Here is a 19,845-nt window from a genome sequence, read left to right on the forward strand (position 1 = left end):
TCTATAAGATTCATTTATCTAATATGATGAAGACATAGTAACCCATTGTTATTTGTAATGTTTGCTGACATTTTTAAAGGCTTGCCAACATTATAGGAAAGCCAAACAGAAATACGTATCCACTGAAGCTCTTACTCATTACTGACTATGCCACCTGGGTGGGCTCAGTGCCCCAGAGAGCACTGTAAGCCGGAGAACACAAACTTTCTTAAAAATATATATATATATTTATTAGTCTTAAGGCATTGTTTAGCAATCACAGGTGCTAGCTAGCAAAGCTTGATGGTCTGGGTTCAATTTCCCAATATACACGTAAAACTAGATGCACATTGTGGGACATGGATATGGAGTTTATTTGAAATGGTAAGGGGCCCTGTCATGCCCATTCTTCTTTCTACTCTTTCTCATTACAAATAAATAAAAAAAAATGGAAGAGAAAAGAAAAGCAAACAAAACAAATATTCTCTATTTATTTATTTTGTGTGTATGCATATTTGTGTGTTTTTGCATGTGAAAAATGTGCCATTGCATGCATGTGGAGGTCAGAGGAAGCCTTTTAATATGTCCTTGCCTTCCACCTCATTAAAAAAAAAAAAACAAAAAACATGATTTAAAAAAATATTGTTTTCTTTTATTGACATTTTTGTGCATGTATATAATGCATGATGATTGTATCCCTTCTCCCATTAATAGCCTTCTTCTTTTCTATTATTCCTCTTCTAACTTTCATACCTTCTTCTTTACATATTAAGTTATATTAGGACTGCTTGTGTGATCATGAGTGGAAGGTTACTTACTTTGGAATGCACAACTGACCAGTGACTATACCATTGATAAAGCTGACTCCTTCTCTCTCAGCAGGCATTAAACACTATTGGCTACTCTGAGAGCTATGGGGTCTCATGAATCATTCCTCCATTGATGGTATTGACATGCTCAGCCTTATGAAGGACACTGAAGCTGCTATGAATTCATGGGAGTAACACTCATGCTCTATATAGTGTTTCACAGGTCTTTTCCTCATCCAGAGGCTGAGTCTCTCACTGTTGCTCACTCCATGAGCTTCCTGGAAATACTAGCATCTCTTCCTCCCTTATTGTTACAGGCACACTAGGATTACAGACAACTGTCTTTTGCGTAGGGGATGAAGATCTGAACTCAGGTACTCAGAATTCTTTCACATGTACTTTCACCACTGAACCACTCCTAAGCCCAACCTTTCTCAGCTTTCTATGCTGTCTTCAGATCGTACATCAACATAAGGTGAGAAGGGACGCCTTGGTTTCTGATCTCAGAGGGCTAATGGCATATAGATCCATTATAAGGTTTCATCATGAAAGAAATCATCTAACAATTCCTAAGAAGCAGTGTTTTGTAATGAGCTATACTTTCAAAGTTTTATTTTTGCCTAACTTACTACTCAGAAAATTATAGTTGCTTCAGAAGTGATTACTAATTAATGTATTTATTACAATCTGATCCAGGGTTGGCCTTTTATTGTTCTTCTTGCCAATGTTTTTGTTAACAATCAGTTTTAACCCATAAACATGGTACTTACTGAAGTGGGGAGGTTTACACTGTTTGGAAATGAATTCAACAAGAGTTGGGGGTTCAGTTAGAAGGTATAGATTTGGGTCCATCTATACCCCTCCCTATGTGAAAAATCTATGAGCATCAAATCTAGAGGCCACTTCCTATTTATGAAGAAAAGTATTTGTGAAGAAGTTATTTACTGGCCAATCACTAAAAACTTTTCCAATAACACAAGCTCATGTACAAATATTCCCCCAGGAAGGACCATCTATCTGGTGGGCAGGCAGCACCCCTGTAGGCAGACCTCTTCTGGCACTTGTCTATAGACAAGTCATTAACAAACAGAGAAAAAGGAAGTTCTATAATTCAAATCAAAAGAAGAAGTTACATGATTTTTCTATAGGTAATAAAGAGTACACAAGTGTTATTTGTATCTACTTCTAAAATTGTAATCTTATTTACAAAGCTATAGATGTTCTGTGTTGACGTTTTGTAATCCAATCATGTATGAACATTAATTGTGGATCGGAAGCCCTAAGACACAAATATTTTCTTAAGTAATGTATTTAACTAGCTAGTGGCAATGACAATTATATATCTTTTGAAAATAGTCATGATCATTTTAAATAAATGATTCAGGAATGAAAGTTTGATTTGGATATTCAATTACATTGTGGGAGCTTGGGATATATTGAACTTAATTAGTGAGTTAAAACTAAAGATTTAATGTGTGAAGTTAATAATATTTTGAATATATAGCCATGGGCATTATTCCTTCCACATTGCAGATGCCTTTGCCATGTGACAACGTAACCATAAATAATCACAGGCTGGTGATCTGTGCTAAAGAGTCAGAGCCAAGGGGGTACAACAGATGTGGGGGATGTAGTCTTTTCAGATAGCTCATAATGAGAACCAAATGCCAAGTCTTGTAAATGTCCGTGCTTCTATAAAATCAGATATGTCATATTATTGGAAAGTTTCCATAGGCATATTCAAGCTTCCAGAAGGCTCCTTAGTGAAGCAAGAGGAGCATCCACAGGTCCTCAGCTGTGCTGATACTGAGGGGAAACGTCCAGAGTTCCAATGTGCAAAGGGCCTGGGTATGGAGCTGAGAAGACCACACAGTAGAAGCGTTACCAGCATGGGTGCATAGACACTGAAAGCACACAGGCCTTTTACTCCCAGTCTCCCCTCAGCCCAGAGTTTTACAGCACAGGGAACTTTCTAACTGGAAAGTGAAGTAAAGTCAGAAGCTGAGTGCCAAGCAAATATTGTGATCGCCTTTGGAAGCCAAATCCTACTTATGTGAATACAGGGCTGAGCATAATAAATCTCATCATGGATGAGATCAAGAATTACATCAATTGGAAGTAGTAGGAGTGAAAGAGGAAACAGTTCAAAGGACTTGAAAAGCAATGACATAAAATTAAAGCTGGCCAGGCACAGTGGCACACACCTTTAATCCCAGCACTTGGGAGACAGTGATAGGAGGATCACCATGAATTCAAGGCCACCCTGAGACTACATAGTGATTTCCAGGTCACCTAGGTCTAGAGTGAGACTCTACCTCAGGCAAAAAAAAAAAAAAAAGACTTACTTGGGACTGTGTAGGAGGCGAAGTAGGAATTTAGCTACCTGTGGGATTGGAGTAGTGTGCAGGGTGAGTAATAGATGCCAGAGAGGTGCCTGGGATACAGCTTCCTACTTTCTGGTGATAAGAAATCATGACATGAGTTTGTGGTTGAACTGATGAAGCATCAAAATGCTGTCAGTGTCCAGAGAATTGAACAAGCACCATAGCTATACATAGCACCTTCCTGTAACATACACTAAACTCTGAACATCACTGAAATATTTTCCCAATACTCTTCTTCTCAATACCTGTATTGATCCTAGCGTGGTATAGGAGCTAGGAGTTGGGATTAAAACACTCAATAAGAAAACATAGACCATGAAATATGTGTATGGAAAGCATGTTGTGGAAGAAAATGGTAGGTATCATGGTCTCAAAAGAGATCTTGAAATTCTGAAAAGCAGGATTCTCCTAAAACATGATTATGATAAAGTGACCATATAATGCCTATTTTTACTAAATTACCATGCATACAAGTTAACTAACATTCTTCCCAATTTTACAAGTTTTCACTAACATTAGGGATGTCAAAAATTGGTTTTCTCATGCCCCCTTAGTCATTCTAACTCTGCTTTTCTCCAAAGTCTTTCAGTTCTCCAATTTCACTTACAGAGGAGGATTTGAGAGAGTTTATCTATATCATAGTCGTCTGCTTTGGTACAGTGTAGCAGCCATAGGGAGACAGTGACCTTTCCTGACCATTTACAGATCTATCAAATAAAGACATCAGTTCTGACAAGCCCTCATTTAATTCCATGCTGAACATATAGATCTTTAAATTTCCCATGTCTTGGAGTCAGGATCATGAACTATTTTAATCAATAGATTAGTAACATGTCAGGCTGTGTTAGAGATATTCAGTATTGTAATTGATTGGCTATCTATCCTTAGTTCTTCAAACCAAATAGGTATCCTTATTTGCAACTAGAAATATTATAGTCATGCAATATTGCAAATCCATCCATCTATCTATCTATCTATCTATCTATCTATCTATCTATCTAGCTATCATCTATCTCTCCCACATTGATTTACAAGATTGTACTTCCAATGTACATAGTTGTCTAAAGCTATGAGATACAGGTCAAATTCTAGCTCAACACTGTGTGAATCTGTAAAATATTTACTTTAGTATCTTTGGAAAATCAGTGTTAAGAAGAAATGAACTATACCTTGTTGTAGTAATTTTTGTGTGTGCTTATTTGAGTATTATTACATGTACATATATACTATTATCATTCATTCTAAGATTACTAGTCATTGTGCCAAATATCCCATCTAAATCTTTGATACATGTGTTCATGAGTTTTTGATATCTAAAAATATACTTCAATCTATATTTTTATAAACAGAAGTCCTAAATGTCATAAGATGTTTCCTTTTCAAGTCCAGCCATTTGATTATTAAAATCAAAACAGATCATCATAAAATCATTGTCTTTCTTAAGGTGTTGACACTTTAGAGAATTCAGTGGTAAATAAGAATGCAGTTGGCAACCAGAAAAAGAAATCTAACACATACACATATCATAAAACTAAGGGACAAGTAATTGAAGCATGAAGTCACTGTGGGTTACTCACTGGTATAGGTGAGCTGGAAGCCTTGGGCAGTATCTGAACCATTGGTGTTGAACTCCAGCCACAGGTGATTGGATGTGCTATTGAGTACCAGCCCTGTCAGCTCGCTCTTTGTGAAGACACCCAGTGGACGTGATGAGCTGTCCTTCCCATCATAAACCTAGTAAACATCCACAGCATGAGTCCCATATTTCACAACAGTGCTCTTAACATAGCAATTTTAAAAAGTAATTCAAAACTATAAAGATGAGACTACATATAGTACTTTAATGCTTTAATTTGTAGAAAGATGAATGACCTTCTAAATAATCTATTTTTTCAGTTTTATACTTTCTGGTCTAAGTACAAAGAATTCCATTTGTGTTATAATCATTTCAAATTCATTTCTTTGAGAGTTATTTTTCATGTTTTAAAAATTAAATAATGCCTGTGAATTTCCAAGTTGTGTCATTACTGTTTTATTGTCTTCCATGTCCCTCTGTTATTTCAAGGTTCCCATGAAAGCTGTTAGGTAAAGAACAGAGTACTCCACTCTCCTTGCCCTCTTTCCAAACACATTAAACCACTTCAGTGCAGAAACTGTTAGTGTTTGGACATCTGTGATGGGAATATAGTGTGATAAAAGGATGTGATCCCATCACACAGTAACAACAGAATTACAGATGACTTGAAACGCTTTGTACAAAAATATTATTCTACAATGGTGTGATTTGAATTATGCAATCTGTGTGTAGAACAGGAGTGCCAGAGCTTGGCTAAGAATAGTTGTTTTGATGGAGAGCAGTGATTCCAAGGAGTTATCTAACCTTTTGTGAGACAGATCACAAACCCACACTATGAATGGAGACTAGAGAAGATTACTGCAGGGCCTGGGGCACCTGAACACATTTCAAATCCCACTATGCTGTTTGTACTCATTGAGTGAAGGTATTTTCATGAGATAGCCTAGATACACAAGTAGAATGGAGCGTGGTAGTCCCTTGAATTTCTGTGACTCTAGCTGGCTTACTGAGAACTGCCTATCCATCTTTCTCCTGAGAAGAAAGCAACTTCTCTTGGATGTTACAATAAAAACTTTATTTCACTCTATTGAGGAATATGCAGCCTTCCTTGGTACAAAAAGGATCTCTAATAAATACTTTATTAGAATTCTGCACAGCCTCCTCCAACACTTACCTTCGTCATTTCCATTTCCTCTAAGACCTATTATTTTTCTTCTCATCACCTCTCTCTCTTCCACCAGTGCATAACCCACATATTGGTCAAGAGACTTGCACATAGCTATGCTCATGAAAAATAAATACATTCAAAAATGGGTTTTGCAGATAGCTTATTTCACTGCTACCCCAAAAGCAAATACTTTGAGAGTGGTTCAAATGCTTTCAAGTCTATTCATTAAAAGTATATTATCATGAGCCATAGTTTCAAAAATTGTCTTGGTTGGTTTAAAATTTGGCTTTGTTATATATCAGGAGAGGTCTGACATCAAAAATAAGGATTGGTTTCTATCCTAGAGAAATGCCTATGTTCCCAAGAAGGGTGTTGGCCCCTTCCATATGGCAGACTATATTCTATACTATAGGCATATATGGAGATGTGGAAGGACCAGAAATGAGCAGACATTTAGTGAGTCTACTTCTTAGTCCTGGAACACTGTCCTCATAGCCCTGAATGAAGCCTTCCACAGAGCTCTGACAGATTGTAGGGAGATCATCTCACTCATAGAGGCCTCCTTTTATACCATTAGTTCTCAGCAAAGTGGCCCCAATTCTGTGTTACCAGCACTTAGAGGTACACTTGACAGCAGTTGTCATAGAATGAGCATGCAGCTTTCAAACAGCAGCAACTGCGTAAACAGGGCCCATGTCTCTCATTGTTTACAAAGGAAAAACCTAGTCATAGAATACCTCATAGATCGGGTTCTGCCTGGAGCTGGTTGGAGATGGGCTGTGTTTAGCTTTGTGTGGCATTGCCAGCCAGGAGCAGCGGGACTCCCAGAGCCCTTGCAGTTACTAGCAAAAACCTACCAGATTCTTCCATTCTGTAGAAGGCACTTGCAACCTTCCCATGGGCTGGACATTTAATGTGTGTGATAGGCCCGTAGGGAAGAGCCCAGTAGCTGAAGATCAGATCAGAGAACACTAAATGAACTCAGAGTGACAAAGCAGTGCATTCTCAGGAAATCTCTTCTGGTTTCCAGAGTGGTACCCTGGAGCTTTTTTCAAAGCCATCTGTTCTCCCCATGGTATCTTCTGTTCACAGAACCTCATCTTTTTTGTTTATGTGAGTACCTTGGGGATATGTGTAACACCACAGTCCTTATTAGTGGATCATAGTCTGTAGAAAAGACCAATGTGAACAGCACATGCCCTTAATTAGGATATTTAACTTCAAACAGTTATAATACTGATGGCTTGACTAGTAAATTTGATAAAATATATGTGAACAAAACACTTAAACATAATGAATTTTTTCTTCTGCAATTAAGTGTGGTGAGCAAGATTGACAACCTCTTGTTTAATAATTGACAATTTTCAACTGCACTTAGTCAAAAAAGAACATCACACCACTCTTTTCTTCCAGTAATCTTTAGTGACATACATTTGATGAGGTGTTTCTAACTGCTGCCTTGCACTAGATGATAGTTTTTGCCTAAATTTTTGTCTTAAAAGTATACTGACCTTTAAATTTGAGGTGATATAAGAATTCAGACACTTTTTGTCTATGACTTAATGTTACATATACTTTTCACTTTAACAAGAATGTGCTTATTTCCCAGCTTAAAACCATTTCTTAATTACTGCCCATGCTATCAGCATGAGCTTTCTTTCAAAAGACTTCTAAAATGGAAGAATAACTAGAATAAATCACTCTGCTAAATTATGACATTGTTCATTTCACAGAAGAGAAAGTAAGGCCCATTAATCTCTAAAAGTCTCTTGACCCATTCACGGATTTTCATAAAATTAAATCCCAGTCCAGAGAGGTCCTTGTAGCACCTGGGTAAAGGAATGACAACAGGGAGGTGTCCACTCTTCTCTGTGAAGTGTTTCTTTGCATAACCTAAGCTGAATTCATGAAAATTGAGATGTGTCACTGTTCCTCTGTGTAGATAGAATCACAACTTGAGAAAACCTGGAGCTTTAGAAAGACATTAGACAAATAATGGCCCATTGGCACAGATTGGTTCTGTAACATGGGTACATTGCTCCCCTTCTCCTTGGAAGGAACAGGTGCTTGATTACATAGATGATTATACCCAGTTAAGTCATTTTGCTCAAAGTCTAACCTTCTAATTCTCTGTGACTGAGTCTTCTTCTCTAGGTCCTCATGGCCCCTACTTTCTTGAAATTATTACTAAAGATAAGGGATATATGTATGAAGCCTTAGGGATTAAGAGAGATTTCTATTTTCAGCAAGGATGGGGTCCCTTAGGTCAAGATATGGTACCCCCAATATTCTGTCTTTGATAACATTCTATCTAGCTTTAATTTCTTTTCTCCAGCCAGTAGCTAGATTCCTTCCACCACTGCTTTAAGTGTGGTGACTGCTTTTGAAAAGTGAAATAATTAGGAAGAGGACCCTAAAGTTTCAATAATTATCATTTGTCATGCATAAATATAGAAACATCCATGAAATTATGTTGCTTAATTCTTAAAACAATCAGTTGCCTTGCATGTTTTCTCCTTGCATGTCTTTATACATAAGGAATCTATGTATGAAACATGTTATATAATTTGTCAAGGAGGCATGGCTTGTTAATGTTAGATCTAGGATTATAAACAAAATTATTTCCATATTTACACAGAATATTCTAAGTGGTATCACGTTACAGCTTTTCAACATATAAATAAGACTAAAATATGTAAATAAAGGTGTCAATATCTACTTAAATAGGCAAATAATCAGATAGGTAAATGGGTTGATATAAAAGACAGTTGATATAGATAAATGCTAGACAGACAAATAAATAAAAAGATGACAGATAGATAAATGATGAAGAGATGGCAGCTAGTAGATGGATGATAAAAGACTGACAAACTTAGGGATAATAGAATGATGGGCGATGGCTTTCTTGAGGATAATAGATGCAGTAATTGTCTTACAGTCCTTTACCTTGAGAGTATCTCCTTCAAAGAGCTGGAAGCTGCGTGCTCTGAGATGAATCCCCTTTCCGGCTTCTGTTTCTATTTTATATATACACTCATGGTTATTATCATAATTAGATGGGAAATTTGGAGACAGCAATGTTCCTTCATTTCCTTTTACACTTGCTCCACATTCAGCTAAAATAAATAGGACATTAAAAAAACAGCATTTAAAGGTGGAATAATTGATCCTAACAGATTAAAACCTCCAACATAATGATTGCCCACTCATCTATCAATGTACACCCTCTCTTCATGTAACTATCTGTTCAAAGGTAGGTTAGTGCAGGAAACATATCCCATTCACCTCATTTTCAAGATTTCCTTCATCTTAATAGGTAGCATGACCTCTTGCTACACAGAAGCTGAGTCCTGCTATTACAAAGAATTCCCAAATAAAATCAATGTGCTCTGAGTGTCCTGGCTCCTGGGTGGCATCTCAGGATGGACAACACCCCTCATTCCTGTCCTATCATGTGCCCTAGTTAATTCCAAATGCCTATTTTTCTGTTGTATTGATGTGATTTTTCCTATGTTTAAATTTTCTGACCTCAACTGAGACACATTTAAAAAGGAACCTAATGATAGACAAAGGACACTGAGTTATCCTATAATCTGCACAGCACTGAACTTGATCACATCTTATCTGAGATAAAAGAGCCATAAGCAATATATTTCTCTTCCTCTGTCCTGATAAAAGAAGAGGGTTGCTAGTTTCAACTTCAAAATTTGTATGAAAAATAATATCCTTGCTGGACGTGGTGGTGCACGCCTTTAATTCCAACACTTGGGAGGCAGATGTAGGAGGACTGCTGTGAGTTCAAGGCCAATCTAAGACTACCTAGTGAATTCCAGGTCAGCCTAGGCTACAATAAGACCTTACCTCATTAAACTGAAAAAAAAAAAATCTTTAATCAAGGTAATTATTATTTTTTCTCCCTTGACACCAAGAAGCCAGAAATAGGCTAAGAACCTGTCCTCTAGTCTATGAAAGTAAGCTCTACATTTCTAGGGAAAATGATCCTGAAATAACAAAGGTCCTCCTCTTTGCATACACACACACCCACATATACTTCTAGACAAGACTCACTGTCTCCTGGGAGCTTGAGCCTCTATGATACTAGCTGCTTTGGGCTGGATTTACACAGAAGCCTTATTCTCTTATTCTGGTTGTGCTCATATGAGACTCCTCTGGTCTTCTTACCCCTAATTCAATCAAGTTTTATATTGTTTTGTTTGCTTGTTTTGTTTCTTTTTCTTTCTTGTCCTTGACCAAGTTCCCATATAGGGAAATTTCACAGACTCAGAAGTATCAATTCTAGGGGGAACTTAATCCATCATGATAAAGGTAGCATGTGATGATATTTTGAGCCACAGATTTATCTAAGTTTTGTATAGCTGCAAACTTACTAATACAGTCTTCTTACATGGTGGATAGATAATCCTCATGTACCGATAAGGAAACTGAGGCATAGCCTAATGTACAAACCAGCTGTCTTTCTTAAGGCCATTTGGCTAACACAGATTATATATTAATTTAACAGAACCTTGGAAGAACGTGGAATTTAACCAAAAGAAATAATTTTATGCCCTTCATTAGTGCTTAAAATAGGGACTTTCATATTTATGCAGGCCACATACAAAGAACAAGTGTAGAAAATGAACTTTCCAGTTGAAGAAGATAGCCCTCTATAGAAAACCTGCATTGCTTTAGTTCATAGATAGGATAGAGGAAGCCAGACAGCTTCCTAAAACTCCTTACAGTTCACTTAATATGCAAACCTTTGAAATGAATTCTATTAGAATAGAACAATTATTCCCCATGACCTGAGACATATTAGATACTTTTCAATGAGTATGCCATATGTATTCCTTTATTCACTGTCAGTTAGTGAAGCTTTTTGTGCCCAGGCAATCCATGTGAGCACCCAATGGGTGGCTTTCCCATCTAGAGTAGAGTAGGGCATGGCTAAACACTCATTCTGTCATGAAAGCCTCTTTCCTAGAGTATAAATTTGCTTGATTAATGAACATGGTATATTACCTTAATGATAATTGAATATATATATATATATATATATATATATATATATATATATATATATATTAGAAATAATTATATCTGGAAGTAAATTTGTATTTAATAGACAATTTATGGTAATTGAATATATGCTAATTTTCATTGTTATTATTTGATATATATTCACATGGTTTACATTCTTCAAGGATTTTCAGGCACATTTTTTACACAATGGAATTAAATAAAATAGATTCTTCATATGTCACCTTCATGAGTTTTGAAGAGCCACCCATGCTGGAGTTGAAAATAGCCTTGAGTTATTGTAGCTTTTGCCATCTTTTCCCAATTCTATCATCCTATGCTGAAGTTCACCACCTTGGTCACTCAGTGTTTAAGATGGTACTCTGATAAGAAGGCTTCTCTACCTGCATAAGGGTGTTTGGGGGTGTAAAGAGGACTGCCAGACTCTTAGGTTATTTACTGTGGCAGACAGTAGGGCTGGACTGCGCACCATGCCAGGTAACCATTGATGCCAGGGTACAAATATACACTGGGCCACACTGTGGGGATGCAAAGGCCTGCTGCCTTGATCCATGGTGGCACATTGCAACGAGAGTCTGTCCTGGATAAAAAGTACATTTGAAAATGAGTAAATACTCTACAAGCAAGTGAGTCTTAAGGACTATATTGAAAATCTAACAAAATATGAATCTTGTGAAGGGGACATGGGTAGGTGATCCCACAACCAGGAATTGCAATGAGGATTTAAACAAGAAAATTTGGCATAAATAACATATAATATAAAGTACCCATTTGAATAGAAATGTATTTCTCTTTTGGGCCAAGTGTCATACAAAAAGAATAGGTATTTTAAATGAGTCATTATGAAGTAAATAAAAAATCCCTTGAGGTAGATGAGGAAACAGAGGCATGGAGAAGTTAATTCATTTCCTCACAGTCACCAAGGTGGGAGAGGCACAGTCTAGTCTGAAGTGTCCATAGTTTAATGTCAATCTCTAGAGACTACATTGTATCCCTGATCGTTATATTTGCAGAAATAAAGGATGAGGACTTTTTGTCAAGGATTCCCTTTTAACTTGTGACCCTCAAAAGCAGATGACTGTACAATTTCTGTAAGCATACTGAGTATTTTCTGTTAATGTTTTCAATGCATCCAAAATGAGTGGGAGAAATCATGGGAGAATTCGGTGGAGCAATTCTTATGACTTAATTTGGTTCCCAAATCAAATTTCCTGGTGTACAAAATGCCACACAATATCTAAATGAAAAGTGAAATGTGTCAGAGACTGAGAAAACTCTCACCTCTGGGTTTCAACCCTGTGGAAAACTTTTACAGAAAACATGACATCATTAGAAAGCAAATGCTCAAAACAATTACAGAATTTAAGTGTTCAAAATATCAAAATTTCTTTGAATCTGGTTGATGAATCCATTGTAATTCTTCATTATCAAAACAATTAAATGTTTCACCTTGTAATTTCTTTCAATAACACACTTAATACTGATTCAAGATGACTGAATATAATTTCCCATAGCATGAATCGTTTGCTACTTTATAAAGAATCTACTGAAATTATAATTGAATTGAATTGTTATTGAGTTTCACAATGGAACTAAAGTAATTAAAATTAAATTAAGTGTGACAGAAAAGGGTCAACTTAGTCTTCTGTAGAAAAGTGTCAATCTGTGAAACAAATATCCTTAGCTTCAGGGGCAGTCTACTATAGCACATGCTACGGACAGGGCCAAATGTCACAACCCACCCCTAGACACCCACTGCTTAGAGACAGGCTGTAAACCCACTCCTACACACTAGCCACATGATCTGCATGTTAACAAATATACAAATGTTGATATTAAGAAGTTTCCTTTTTGGTGATATAAATTCATTACTCATTTGGTTGTAATATATATATATATATATATATGTATATATATATATATATATATATATGAATGACCTTGCTTGCAATCTACTTGTCTGATGCTTAATGCTTAGAGGGATTTTCAGCTCTGCTGCTATAGAACCTCACATCTCAATGATATTTAGGCTACAGCACAACTAGGGCTTCACTCCAGGATGGAACTGGGAGAAAAGGTACACAGATCTAGCTACTAAAAGAGCGTGGAAATTAATGTGGAACTTTTGAGGTCATTGTGAAATGGATGGGTCTATTAATTTACTTTAATTTACTCAGATGCATGCTTTGGAAACATAGATGTCAAACAGAGAAGTAGAAAGTACCCAAAGAAATAGAAATGGGAAAATCTACATTTCCTTTACCTGAAACCAAGCTTACTATGATAATGAAGCAAGTCCACCAATATTGTGCAAAGCACCAAAAGTCCCTAGCATTTGAAATGCAAGTCCTATCTTGTCTCACAAACCATCTCTAGGGATTGTATAAAATGAGACTGTGTTTAGTTTGCTTACTGTACTACAATTAATTATTTCCCTAGTTGAATGTTATCATTGGTTTAGTTTTAAGGATCTAAATAAATCAAAATTTTAGATTTTACTTTTATTTAAAAGTTTTAAACCAAGAATTAAAGAAACTACTGAGTCATTGGTTGAACAGAATGATACCCAAACATGATTGATCAAGTGTTGTAAGTTTAGTAGCAAAGAAAAAAAAAATAAACTAAATCAAAATTAGGCAGAAGATTGTTCTTTTCTATGTCTCATTGATATATTGGCAAGCCAATTAACAATGTAGAACCATGTCAACATTTATGTATTCCTAAAAGATAATCTTTGTATAAACAGTGCAGCGTGGAGTACTTTTTCAGTAAGAACAAACTTCAGGTTTTTTTTTTTTTTTAAATTTCATCACCATGTCCTATTTAATATGCATCTGGTGGTAATATGCAGCCAGTAGTCTTTGGGATGGGTTTTTAATTTTTGGTCATGAAGAAATCATTTTGGCTTTCATAATTTAAAAAATAACAGAGTGTATTAATGTATTAAAGTTTGTAGATCAAAAGGGAAACTTCTAATTGGTATCCTTTGTATCCACCATATGAAGAGAGTTAGTTCTTGGAGTAAGAGTACCATTTTGCAGGAGTTGTGGGCCCAGAGGGAGACAACAAATGAGGTTCATTGCCCACAGATGCTTCCATAGAAACTCTGAAGTTGACCCAGTATGTGTGTGTGTGTGTGTTGGGGGGTATCTTCAAAGGTAACCAAGGGTGCACTCAGAAAACAGACATAGAAAGGATGAGACTCTTGTATAGGCTGTAACCAAGACACAGGCACAGAGGTAAGATAAGTGCATAGGGATAGTGAACTGAAGCCTCTCTTGACTCTGGCAATGGTATGTCAAGTAAGAGACATGCAAGGACTAGAGAGACAGGCCAATCCATGGACTCAAGAACTTATGGGTGAGGATTAAAGAAGAGTTTGTGTTGAGAATCAGGGTTGTGATTTGCCTGTGCTCTCCAAGGGAGGGGCATATAGGTGAGTTTTTAAATGTGGCTAGTTATTTCTGGAGCCATGTTCCCACAGATCAACACAGGCCCCAAGATACTCAGGACAGATGCAGTAGAGTCCCTAGAGGCAAGCCTGTCCCCAGTGCTGAGTAGCAGGGTAAGCCTTTGGAATATGGACTATGGACTGGGAGAGAAGTGGAGGTGACACCCAGATTGCTACATGCCCATTGATACCGTTGATTTCTGTCAGTGATCCTTTATTCATAGATTCTCACACCCAGGTATGCTGGAAGATAATCAGAATGCATCATGCAAAATCCAGAAGCCCAGCCAAAGGTCTCATATGCTTTCCCAGGGTAGTCAGTGGATAAGAGCTAGCTACAGAAATGATCCCTTTGCGAATGGAACACTTAGGAGCTGTAGATTATTACTAGAAAAATTTCAGTGCCAGGGATGGGATACATTCCAGTGAGTTGTTGGCTAGGGATGTCCCTGGTGCCCCCAAAACATTTCAGGCCATTGTCAAAGCACTTGGTTTCCCATCAGGAATAGATGGTAATACCCTATTGCTGAAGACTCCCCATACTTGAACTGCAAGGCCACTGAGAAATCCTGCTGCAACTGAGCTGATAACCTCCTCCATGTGGAAGAAGCCATTATGCATGCAGTTCAAAGAGAGAGAGAAATCACCAGTAAAGATATTCAACAGTGGACTGCAAGCCTTATCTTTTGCCAGCCAGACAAAATGAGGTAATGGGTACAATAGTAGCACATTTGTTATGGTGGAAACCAACTGCCCGCTAATTGGACTGGAGGCCTGCTCCATGGGAAGAAATACATCCCTGATACTGAAAACCTACAACATGGGTAGTCATGAGCCTGAGGGATTTAACTTCTGCTGTTGTCTGGCTAAGTGTATATACTATGCTCATCAAACTGCCCAGTAGGCACTTCTCTTAATGTTCATACCCACATACAAATGCTACTCTCACTTTTGTTGGAGAACTTTCTCTTTTCTGATAGTAGTGCCCTTGGGATGACTCAGAAGGCATCATGGTGCTGGGAAGAAGTGACAACAGTGCTAAGCATGGTAATATTTCTATCTCACTTTTCTAGGTTCAGGGTCTATTGTGGAAGAGGTAACAGAAAAAATGTAGGAGCCAAAGGAAAGGTAGGACTCCTTACAATGTGCTCCTCCAGACACAAAATGGCCTGGCTATCCATGACTTCACAGTGCCTGATACTACCTACATAAGACCATCACAATAGAAGGAAAAGATCATAACATCAAAATAAAAGAGAGACTGGTTGAAATGGAGAGGGGATATGAGGGAGAATGGAGTTTCAAAGGGGAAAGTGGGGAGAGCAAGAGCATTACCATGGGATATTTTTTCAATCATGGAAGTTGTTAATAAAACAATAAATAAATTTTTAAAAATGACCCCTTCATCTTATGAGCTCTGTGATTGTGTGCCCTTCTATGACCACATGATGACAGACCTGGAGTATCAGACTAACTTCTCAGACATACTGTAAAGTAAATGCATTGATATGCCAAGTTCCTAGCACTTCATGCTCTCTGTCAGAGCTAAGGAAATATTAAAATTACTGCATCTTTAAAACAACAGTGCAAAACACCAAGTAACAAAAATATTATAAAGCTACTTAACCTAGATAAGATAGAATAATAGAAAATGATATCACCCGACTAACTCATGTTACCCATCTATAAAGATGGCTAATTTCATTCACATGTCTTTTGTCACAGAGTTCCCACTGCTCTTATTTCCTGACCAGGAGGATCTACATTACAGCCATCTATAACAAATCCTCAGAACATTGCAAACTAATTTTGAGATAGTTTTATAAACTTGCATTCAGTTCTCAAAAATCATAATGATAATAAGGGGAGGAGAGATAAGGGAGCTTGTTTAATTTTATTTATGGTGAAGTCTTGACTATCTGTGGTCAAAACTGACTTCTGGATCACACACTATTCCTAAGAATTGTCCATCATGTGAAAGACTCAGAGGCTGGTGGTACAGGGCCATGGGGACCTAACATGCGAGCATTTTCACAGATTTAGTCATTCAGTTATTCTCAGAGCTGCTGCCCCTGCCTGTCATTTAGTTGTAGTTACATATTATCTGCTCACTAGATCCTTAGCAGGCTCAGACTTAAGTAAGGCATGAAAAATGTCCTTGCTACTCTGTGTACTTAGCACATGCATTCCTCCAGAACATACACGCTGAAAACTGATTTCTCCCTCTGAATTTCCAGGAGGCCACTTTGCGTTGGTAGGCAACAAGCACAGTACCCAGGGGTCCATGTGACAAAAGGAAAGAAAGCCACCAATTTAAACTGTCTTTGTCCTTATGGGAGAGCATGGGACTTGATCATATAACTGATGAGCTTTGCAGCCAGATTTCTCTTTTATACTCTTATAATTAACTCCATTACACACATATATTTTCTCTACATAGATATACTGGAAACTATGATTTCACTCCTCTAATCAAAGAACCTTAGAGCTGACAGGAGCATGCTTTATAGAAGAGCTAACTCAAGTCAGCTCCTCACATCCCAGTTATTTCAGCTTCAGCCTCCATCCTCCTTGCTCAGTCTTGGCTCTGATTCTTAACTGGCCACACCCTGTCCCCATGGATGAATGAAATGAAAGCGTGTGGCCACCTACCCACACACCTTGGCAGAGGTGCACTCCACACTCGGCGGCCCCCACCCAGGCAGGTAAGCTTGGTTGCACCTTCTAGGCGATATCCAGGGAAGCAGGAGAATGTCAGTATGTCACCTACTCCAAACTGAAAGCCAATTCTGCGGCTGAATGCAGGAACTCCAGGGTCATCACATGGCTCCAGATCATATTCTGAGAATCGAAAGAGAGAAGAGTGAGTAGAATGGGAAGCAAGAAATAAGTCTTTAGCAAGGATACAGGATGAGATAATATTTAAAAATGTAACTTTCTGTATGTGTATGTGCATATCTCTGTGTGTGTACACATACATATACATGTCTATGCACACACACATATAAGCATATATATGTGTCAAAGTGCTGTGCCAACTGTCTGAGGAGAGGTATCTCAGTGGGTAAAATGCATGATGTCCCTCACTTAGATTCCTCAGAACCCACATAAAAGCTTGAGGTGAAGGTGAGTACCAATAATCCCAGTACTGGAGAGGAAAAGACATGAGGGTCTCTGGAACTTGCTGTCTAGCTTGTTTTGCTAAATGAGTAAAATCTAGATTCAAGTGAGAGCACTGTTGTCAACAAAATAAGATTACAAGTAATTGAGAAAGACCCTTAATTTTGACCTCTGCCCTCCACATGCATGTGCACACACATAATCACTTATACATATATGAACATGCATATAAACACATGTGAATATGTGTATGCACATACACACAAAAGTGTTTTGGACCTATCTTTACTATATTCAAATTTCTCTGATCATCAAAAAATATACTTATTAATCTGACTTTATTTAAGTATTACTCAGGAAGAAAAGTGCAAAATAGAACTCACAAACACTTATTGAAAGCTTATCATGTATAAAATATAATGAGATTTTCGAGAAAAATAATAATCTCAATCCAGTAAACTGAACATTAAATTCTACTGAAAATATTCCTTTATTTGAGGATATACTGCATATGCTTAGTTAAAATAAGATCTGTCATTTTAATAATTTTTTAACAATTTCATAATGCACATAATGTATTTTGTTTATATTTACCCGTTATTTTCTTTGTATCTCTTCCCACTTTTCTTTTTTTTGTGGGGGTTCAAGGTAGGGTCTCACTCTAGCCCAGGCTGACCTGGAATTCACTCTGTATTCTCAGGGTGGCCTAGAACTCACGGTGATCCTCCTACCTCTGCCTCCCAAGTGCTGGGATTAAAGGTGTGCGCCACCACGCCCGGCTTGTCTTCCCACTTTCCTTGAATCCCTTCTTCCCAACTAGTCCCCCTTCTACTTTTATGTCCTTATTTTTGTGACACATTGTGATGAATTATGGTTGCTTGCATGGGAGTTATTCATTCACTGAAACACGGGCAATTTACCTGCCAGTGACTACACAACTCAAGAAAATGTCTCCAGCTCCGCCAAACAATGAACGTCCAGCAATAGCTCCTCAGAAATAGATGGGACCTTATACATACCTTCTCCATCCATGGCTTTCTGTCAAAATTTTATGACCAGTTAAAACTTTTTTCCCAAATTGGTTAATAATTCAATATTCTTCTATATCTTAGCTATCACCTTATACCAAGAAACCCCACAACCCAGTGGCTCCTTACATGTGTTGTAAGTTATACTTTAAATGATATACTCTGAACTCATCAGCCAGAATAGGAAAGACCTGACCTAACCCCTCAAGCTGAGAAATGTAGCATCAGTTTATACACATCCATTTGGTTATCTATGGATGCTCATAGTAATTGCTATCAATTGACTATTTTATGAGATATAGTTACACTGTGTAACATATCCTTTAATTTATCTGACACAAGAGAACTGTGCTGCTCCCAGGGTTATATCTGTCTTCCAACTGAAAATTTTGCTCTGGGAAATTACCTTTCTTCTTTTTCTTCATTTATTGTTACAGTAATTTCCCAACAAAACAACCTTTCTTGTGTGTAATATGGGATTTGGGCACCAGAATGGCAATTTTTCTGCCTGTACACACCTCCATGTCATGGTCTGGAAACACTGTAGACACCATGCCACTGCTCAGTTGGCACTCACTAAGTGAGTAAAATGCAGAAAAGAGTGCCTGTTTGGTCCCCAATACTAAATGTGCAACAATAGAAAAAGATGTCTTCCACTCCACTGAAAATTCATGGTAGTACAAACTAGACAAAAATGCCAGGATTTGTAATTTTTGTGTGTGATTTCTTAAACCATGTTGGAATTTGTTTGCCTTTGTGGCCAGTCTAAGAGGAGGAATCATTTAAGACATGGCAAGATGGTGTTGCTTGCATGAATGGATTGGTGGTACTTTCCAGGAGTGATTTCCTAATGGAAGTTCAGCCTCTGTCTCACCTGCTTACTTCTTGAATATCTGTTTCCTGGTTTCAGGTCAACATTTTCAAATGAACTACTTTTGTAGCATGTATGGAAAGCTTCTGTCCCTTGAAGTTGGCTTTACCTTTGTAGGTGGTTTTTGTGCTTCTGACAGCTTGTGTGTGGCTCCTTCTGTGACTTTTTTGTGAATTTCCCTTGGTTGTGTATGAATTATTTATTAATGTCCATACATTTAATTTCAGTACTCAGAATTTTTTTACCAGTTTATTTCTTTTGAGTCTTAATGTTGTTTGATCTAGCCTAGGTCTTGTTATGTTGATAGTACTCTTACAATTTGCAGTGATCCTCATGCCTCTGTCTCCTGAGTTCTGGGTTTATATGAGCATGCCATCATGCCAAGCTCATACAGAAACACTTTAAAACTCCCTCAAAGA

The 19,845-nt window shown here is 37.5% G+C and overlaps 1 protein-coding gene across 4 annotated transcripts in view; it reads right to left on the minus strand.

Annotated features, from left to right (window-relative positions):
* The window catches only part of Csmd1 (CUB and Sushi multiple domains 1), a 1,843,561-nt gene that overhangs the window by 283,890 nt on the left and 1,539,826 nt on the right, over positions 1 to 19,845 (minus strand). For all 4 annotated transcript variants that reach the window (XM_045131039.1, XM_045131041.1, XM_045131040.1 and 1 more), the window contains 3 exons: positions 17,060 to 17,248; positions 8,863 to 9,032; positions 4,750 to 4,906 (listed from right to left, as the gene is read on the minus strand). In XM_045131039.1, coding sequence (XP_044986974.1) covers positions 4,750 to 4,906; positions 8,863 to 9,032; positions 17,060 to 17,248 — 516 coding nt within the window. The remainder of the gene's footprint in view (positions 1 to 4,749; positions 4,907 to 8,862; positions 9,033 to 17,059; positions 17,249 to 19,845) is intronic.

This window comes from Jaculus jaculus, chromosome 12 (assembly GCF_020740685.1).
Source record: "Jaculus jaculus isolate mJacJac1 chromosome 12, mJacJac1.mat.Y.cur, whole genome shotgun sequence".
In the NCBI taxonomy this organism is placed as follows: Eukaryota; Metazoa; Chordata; class Mammalia; order Rodentia; family Dipodidae; genus Jaculus; species Jaculus jaculus.